This window comes from Oratosquilla oratoria, unplaced genomic scaffold (assembly GCF_046742065.1).
Source record: "Oratosquilla oratoria isolate Oo_2021 unplaced genomic scaffold, ASM4674206v1 SCAFFOLD47, whole genome shotgun sequence".
NCBI classification, from domain to species: Eukaryota; Metazoa; Arthropoda; class Malacostraca; order Stomatopoda; family Squillidae; genus Oratosquilla; species Oratosquilla oratoria.
Window position 1 is genome coordinate 320,465 of NW_027467711.1, and position 8,102 is coordinate 328,566.

General features: G+C 44.2%; 1 protein-coding gene across 1 annotated transcript; it reads left to right on the forward strand.

The window, feature by feature from the left end:
* Positions 1-3,017: 3,017 nt before the first annotated feature.
* LOC143023361 (uncharacterized) lies at positions 3,018-7,879 on the forward strand. The gene is made up of 3 exons (XM_076181880.1): positions 3,018-3,182; positions 3,535-4,233; positions 5,306-7,879. Exons 1-3 carry the CDS (start codon positions 3,018-3,020, stop codon positions 7,877-7,879), a joined length of 3,438 nt encoding a protein of 1,145 aa, XP_076037995.1.
* The last annotated feature ends 223 nt before the right edge of the window (positions 7,880-8,102 follow it).

Consider the following 8,102-nt stretch of genomic DNA (forward strand, 5'->3'; position numbering starts at 1 on the left):
TGGTCTCTTACCATCATCTTGGCGATCGTCTACGATCGTCCCCATAGCCAAGCCAGGCAAGGATCACCAGATCCCTTCTAGTTACCGGCCGATCGCCCTGACGAGTGTGTTATGCAAGGTGTTTGGGAGGATGGTCAACCTTCGACTTACCCACCACCTGTAGAGTAGAGACCACCTCACCCCTTACCAGTTCGGCTTTCGCCGACACCGCTCCACCTTAGATCCTCTGCTCCGTTTTTCGACACACGTGCAGGACGCCCTAGTGCGCAACATGAATACCATCGCCGTCTTCTTCGACCTAGAGAAGACGTACGACACGACTTGGAGAGGGGGTATCTTGATGAGCCTCCTCGAGATGGGAGTGCGGGGTAGGATGTTTTCCTTCCTTCGAGCTTTCATATCAGATAGAACTCTGAGGGTGAAGATCGGCGGAGCATATTCGTCGCCCAAGCCCCAGGAACAAGGTGTCCCCCAAGGCAGTGTCATCAACCCCACCTTGTTCTTGATCAGCATCAATGGGATAATTCAGGCGGTTGCTGAGGCAGACACTTCGCTCCAGTGCTCACTCTTCGCTGATGACTTCCTTTTGTACTTCTCCATAAACCTTTTAACACTAATTACACGCACTCAGCGCGGTGTAAATGCTGCTACTTCCTGGGCCTCTCGCAGAGGCTGCCGATTCTCCTCATCGAAGACGGTGGCGATGCACTTTTGCAGGCCTCAACAACGACCGCGCCAGAATGTTCCTCCACATATTATCATGGGAGGCATTCCAATACCCTATGAACAGTCGACTAAGTTTCTTGGGGTCATTTTTGACCAGCACCTTACGTGGAATAGCCACATCTTCAGTCTTAGACGATCTTCCCTCTCCGCCCTCAACATCTTAAAGGCGGTTTCTGGACGCGACTGGGGAGCGGACCAGCCTTCGCTCCTCAGATTATACCACGCCCTCATAAGATCACGGCTGGATTACGCGTGCCAGATCTATTCCTCGGCAAGTGCGACGTCCATCCGCTCCCTCGATACAGTACACCACCAGGCTTTGCGACTGTGTACTGGTGCCTACCGTACCTTTTCTGTTGAATCCCTCTACGTCCTCTCTGGCAATTTGCCGCTCTCTAACCGAAGGGAGCAACTTTTACTCTCCTTTTACTTCAAGTGCAAATCGTTCAGAAAGATACCATCTTTTGACGTGGTTAATAACGTGAGACTCAGGGATACGTACAACACCAAAAGATCAGCTTCAGTCCCAGCGCACCTACGCGCGCTCCGTCTACTTGAGGAGGGAAGCGGCTGCCCCCTTAAGGTGTCCGAGTCCAGAAACTTTGATACCCCGCCTAGGTGCAGGCCCATTCCTGAGCTCTGCCCCATGAAACGGTCAAAAAGTGGGCACCTGCCCTTGCTGCCTCGTTTGAGGAGCATAATGAATTACATGCCAACTCCATCGCAGTCTATACTGACGGGTCAAAATCTCCCGCTGGTGTGGGCTGCACAGCCGTTACATCATCTCAAACTTTCACAGTAAAATTACCCTTCACCTCATCTGTTTTTACGGCTGAACTTTACGCAATTTTACTCGCTTTGAAGTATTTTATTTTTTATTCAGATTTTAATGATTTTACCATTTATAGCGACTCTCAATAATCAATTTTAGCACTTACTAGCTTTATTCCATCCCACCCCGTGATATCTGAGATCCAAGAGTGGCTAACGAGAACAGCGGCCAGGGAAAAAAACTATCCGATTCTGCTGGTCCCCCAGACACGTCGGTATCATTGGCAATGAGAAGGCGGACAGGGCAGCCAAGTCTGCGGCGGCCCGTCCCTTACCATCGCGCGGGGACTCTCCCTTTTCCGACATGCGCACTACCATCTCCTCCCGCGTGCGTAGAAAGTTTGACACCGCCTGGGACAATATTAGAACGAACCAAAAACTACGGAGCATAAAATGTTCTGCAGATCGCTGGCCACTCCTTTCCCACCACAGCCGTTTTTATCCAAAACTTTTAAACCGTTTACGGATTGGACATACAAAGGTAACTCACGAATTTTTATTTACTCTTCCCCGGATTCCCCCATCTTGCGTGAGGTGTGGCTCCCCCTTTTCCGTCCGTCATTTCCTGCTCGAGTGCAGATACTACGAGCCTTGGCGGCGGAAGTGGGGCCTTCCTCCTGACCTCCGTAAGATGCTTGGTGCTACACCCATGATACAACCCCTTGTAGGATTTTTAAAAGACGTTAATTTGTTTTATTATATTTAATTCTAACTGTGTTGTACCTATTTATTAGTAGTCTTACTTCTTGTGTAGTTCGCTGCTTAATTTCTAGGTTTCGTATATATTTCGTAGGTTATTTTAATAACTAATCAGACAGTAACGTTGTAGTTGTTTTAATTTTTAGAATTCAATATTCTAACCTCGTTATCTATTTTATCCCGTGGCACGAATGGTCTAACGACCCTGTGCCGGGCTTTTGCCCACTCTAATTAATCAATCAATCAATCACAAACATTTCAAGTGCTCTCCACTACACTCCCTTCTTCAGGAAAATTCGAGAAAGTACAATAGTTGTCCCTCCAAAAAGTAAAAACACGGAGGCATATAATCTCCCCTTTACACTAACTGAACTAGAGCACGCAATACCTCTATCATCTCCAACTTCACCTGGTGAGGATGACATCATTTACTCAATTATTTCACATCTTCCTACATGCACCAAAGAATTTTTCCTAAATATACTGAACAAATTTTTGGACTACAGGATCTTCACCAAAGTCGTGGAAGACTTCGATCATTATAACCATACTAAAACCAGGAAAAAAAAAAAACAGTCTCCCTCAAGGGTATAGACCCATTGCTCTAACCAGTTGTGTATGCAAAATATACGAACGAATGATCAACACGCGTCTTGTCTGGATATTAGAGTCGAAAAATCTCCTCTCAAGCAGACAGTTTGGCTTCAGAAAAAACAGAAGCACTATAGACCCACTGATATTTCTTACCCGAGAAATTCAGAATGCTTTCGCCACACAGAGCACAAACCATAGGAGTCTTTTTCGATCTAGAAAAGGCATATGACACCACCTGGCGTGGTGGCATTCTAAAACAACTTGCCGAATGGGGTGTAGGAGGAAATGTGTTCTTTGCAATTAAAGATTTTCTTACTGATCGTATCCTAAAAGTAAGGGTAGATTCATCTCTCTCTTCACCTTACACCCAGGAGGAAGGCATACCCCAAGGAAGTGTCCTCAGCCCAACACTGTTAAACATAGCCATCAATGGACTACTAGAATAAGTACCGATCGAAGTGCATAGCTTGGCATATGCAGACGACATTGTTCTAATCTGTAGCAGACCATCAGCACTGGAGGCAAGCCAGAAAATACAGACTGCCATTAACTCTACCACCGCATGGGCGGAAAAAAGAGGCTTTAAATTCTCCCCGGAGAAAACTAAAGCAGTCCGCTTCTGCCGAAGAAAGATAAGAGAAGAAATCCCAACACTAATGCTGGAAGACTATTCTTCCATACAAGGATCAGATCAAGTGCCTAGGACTAAGCCTCGACAAAAAACTAAACTTTAATACACACATTAATGAAATAATACACAACGTGAAACAACTCTTCAACATCTTAAAAGTAGTTTCACGTTTCAACTGGGGAGCTGACAGAACAACTCTGTTACAAATATACCAAGCTTTGTGCCTAAGCAAAATAGATTATGGATGCCAAATCTATGGGGCCGCCTGTAAAACCACCTTAGAAAAACTAGATATCATCCGAAACATCGCTATACGCATCTGCACAGGTGTGTATAAAACGTCACCCATAGACAGTCTAAATGTTGAAGCCAGCATTCCTCCTCTCCCAATTAGAAGGCAGGAACTAGGATTGAGATACCTAACAAGAGTACTGTCATCCAAAAACAACCCCAACTACAAGTTTGTTAGAACACCCAAAGACAGAGCTCCAACTCGACCTAAGCTCTCCAAACCGCTGGAATTTAGACTGGAAAATAGTGCCAAGAACATAGACCTGATCCCTCTACACGTCGAAGAAAGTTTACCAGCTAAATACCCTCCCTGGTGTAGACCCGAAATCAACATTTGCACTTTCTGGTGTAAGAAAAATAGCTGCCCAGAGTCCGAACTTAGAAGTAAATTCCTTGAACACAGCAGAACCCACACAGATGCAACTAATCTATACACTGATGGATCAAAAACTGCAGACAGAGTGGGTTTCTCCAGTGATTACCCCTCAATCTATTATAAAAAAGAGAGCTCATTTTAACATCTCTACTTTTACCGCAGAACTGCTGGCAGTTCTTAATGCATTAATTTATATTTTTAACAATGCATCTGACAAAAAAAATTCATATATACAGACTGTAAGAGCATTTTAACATCAATAAAATCAATATTTCCAGTCAACCCCATTATCGGACAAATACAAGATTGGCTGGTCCTCCTCAGTAACAGAAAGAAAATAACTGTGAACTTCTGCTGGGTTCCTTCCCATGTGGGAATAAAAGGAAACGAGTTAGCCGATACTGCAGCTAAAGAAGCAGCTGGGCTGGCACATATCTCCCAACTCAAAATCCCCAAAATGGATTTTAAAATTCGCATTAGAAGTTACACCAGAGAACAGTGGCAACTTCAATGGAATAATGGAAATGACAATCTAAAGCTCAGATCCATCAAACCTTCTGTCATCCCTTGGAGTCATTTCCAGGGAGACAGGAGGACAGGTATCGTCATGACTCGCCTTAGAATCGGGCACACCTTTTTAACCCACAAGTACCTGTTGACGACTGGAGCGGAGAGACAGGCTCCCCTCTGCCCCACTTGTCGAAAGAATATTACAGTAAAACACATTTTAAAGGAATGCCCACGATTCAGGTCTGCTAGAAGAAACAATCTTCTAGAGGGGCTTACCATCACTAAAGTTTTAGGAGAGGACGCTCCCATAGATCGGATCAAATGTTTTTTAAAGGAAATAGATTTGTTCTACCATATTTAAATTTTTACAGAAATTGAGTGGATGAATTGAAACAAGTAAATGTTTTAAAGAATAAGTAGATATATATGCGCTGAATGGCCCCAGGCTCCGGCGCTTGGCATACTAGCCAAAAACTTCATAACATAAACCAACCGTGCGAGACAGAAGAAAATATTTAAAGAAGTCAAGCGTGAATCCTGGAAGAAATATGTTTCGGAATTAACCATCGCTACCCCTACGACTCAGATTTGGAATAAAATCCGTATATTACAAGGTAAATTTGTACCGGCTGCCTTGCCCGTTTTAGAATCTAACGGTACTCAACCCGAAGAGGGTTGCTGACATCTTGGGTGCCCACTTCGCTAGTGTTTCAAGTGCAGCTAATTATGCTCCTGAATTTCAAATACATCGTGACTCGGCAACAGTTCTCCCTCCGCCTTCAAACAATACAGAGTCCTTTAATCTACCTTTCACCTTCGATGAAATGAAACAAGCTTTATCAAGCTCAGCCTTCACTTCCCCTGGTGATGATGACATCAGATATGAGATGATTTCCAACCTTCCCCAGTGCTCACAGCTGTTCCTGCTTACGGTATATAACGGTCTATGGACCACACACTCTTCACCTGATACCTGGGATCTGTCGATACTAATCCCCTGTCATAAGCCAGGGAAAAACCCAGAACTTCCAGGAAGCTATAGACCTATTGCCCTCACTAGCTGTCTTTGTAAACTCTTTGAGAGAATGGTTAATAACAGACCTGTCTGGTATCTAGAATCCAGAGAGTTACTGTCAAAGAGGCAGTTTGGATTCCGGAAGAATCGCAGCACACTTGACCCTTTGCTAATACTGTCAAGAGAAATCCAAAATGCCTTAGCTAGAAGACATCATACCATTGGTGTGTTCTTTGATTTAGAGAAGGCCTATGACACAACCTGGCGGGGTGGCATCTTGAATCAGCTGGCATCATGGGGCATTGGAGGCCACATGTTTGCATTTGTACAGAACTTCTTATCAAACCGACGACTAAAAGTCCGAGTTGGATCTGTATTTTCATCATCTTATCTGCAGGAAGAGGGGGTCCCCCAGGGTAGCGTGTTAAGTGTTACGCTATTTGCAGTGGCCATTAATAGCCTCATGGACCAAATACCACCGACAGTTCAGGGTACCCTATTTGTTGATGACCATGCTATTTACTGTAGTGCCCCAACAGCCCTTGAAGCTGGTAGAAAAATACAAGCTACGATAAATGCAATCACTAAATGGGCTGACGGGAGAGGTTTCAAGTTCTCACCTCAAAAAACTAAGGCCATCAGATTTACAAGGTGTAGGAAACGAGAAGAGATACCAACTCTATTTTTGAAGGGAGTTATCCTCCCATATGAGAGTGAGGTGAAGTTCCTTGGTGTGATTTTTGACAAGGGCCTCATATTCGTTTCCCATGTTAACGACTTATGTGTTAGAGTACGACAGTCCACCAACATTCTGAAAGTTGTCTCACATTATGATTGGGGAGCCGATCGTACTATTTTATTAAGGCTCTATAAAACTCTCTGCCTCAGCAAAATTGATTATGCTTGCCAGATATATGGCTCTGCTGCTAAAACCACCCTTGAAAAATTAGATGTTGTGCACAATCTGGGTCTGAGAATCTGCGCGGGTGCCTATTGTACCTCCCCTGTGGACAGCCAATATGTGGACTCAGGTGTACCACCTCTTTCCTTACGCAGAGAGGAGCTGGGACTACGATATTTGGCCAAATATTTGACATCAAAGGATAACTCCAACTTTGAATTTGTTATGAACCCTTACGACGTCTCTCCAAATAGGCCCCGTATCCCTAAGCCACTGGAGGTTCGATTGGAGAAGGAATCTAGAGAGATCGGTCTCTATGACTCTACTATAGCCAAATTAGGCCCAACAAAGTATCCTCCTTGGTGTAAACCCCCTGTGGAGATTTGCATTTGTACCGGTGGTAAACAACACCACGACTCTCAGGCTGTCAAGGCGCAATTCTTAGAACACTCCTCTAAACACAACACCTCTATCTCTGTCTATACCGATGGCTCTAAATCTAAGCAAGGTGTAGGCTCTGCTGCAGTTTTTAACGGAAAAATTATCAAACGTAAATTACCCTCTCTTCGCTCAAATTTCACTGCAGAAGCTTATGCAATACTCCTGGCAGTGAAAGAGATCTACTACAGTTGCTCAAACGAGCAAAGTTTCATTATTTATACAGACTCCAACAGTGTCTTAGCTTCTATTCAGCAACTTTTGCCCACTCACCCACTGGTGCAAGAAGTGCAAGATTGGCTGGTCCTCCTGCACTCACGAAAACGTACCAAGGTGAACTTTTGTTGGGTACTTGGTCACACTGGCGTCATGGGGAATGAAACGGCAGATAAAGCTTCAAAGTCGGCAGTAGCTGATCTACAGCTGACTACTGCCGTCCATATACCACATGGCGACCTTAAGGAGATTATACACACTCATATACAAAATAAGTGGCAGCATAGATGGAGCACCTTAACTGACAACTTGAAGCTAAAAAATATCCGTCCCTTCATAAAGAAATGGGAATCATCCAATTGCCCAAATAGAAGGAACAGCATCATCTTGACCAGATTGCGAATCGGACATATACATCTGACTCACAGTTTTTTAATGACAGGTGGCGACGAGCGGCAGGTACCATTCTGCCGTACATGTCAGGCTCACATTACTGTACAGCACTTTTTAACGGAGTGCATGTGTTTTCAACGTGAACGACGAGCATGTTCAATCACAGGCAAGTCCATGACGGACTTGCTTGATGATAGCTGTGAAGTAGCCCGTGTGGTCAGATTTTTAAAGCTTATCAAGTTTTATCACCTATTATAACTCACTGTAATTTTCAATTTTATTATTATTATCTTTTTAATGAAATCACTGAACTTTTAGCTTTCATCCGCCTTTTAGCTTTCATAGCGCTGAATAGCCCTTGATGCTCCAGTGCTTGGCTTTTGAGCATAAAACTCATAAACCAACCAACCAACCCAGGTATTACAATTAAAACATAGGATTCTAGCATCCCTGGATGGACTTCTAACATGCCGTCTATGTC

Bases quoted from the DNA above. Each gene is read 5' to 3' on its own strand.
- LOC143023361 (XM_076181880.1), top strand. From the start codon at position 3,018: ATGCTTTCGCCACACAGAGCACAAACCATAGGAGTCTTTTTCGATCTA. The intron at 3,183-3,534 runs GTAAGGGTAGAT...CTTCCATACAAG, and splicing joins TTACTGATCGTATCCTAAAA to GATCAGATCAAGTGCCTAGG. The intron at 4,234-5,305 runs GTGGGTTTCTCC...TGCCCGTTTTAG, and splicing joins GATCAAAAACTGCAGACAGA to AATCTAACGGTACTCAACCC.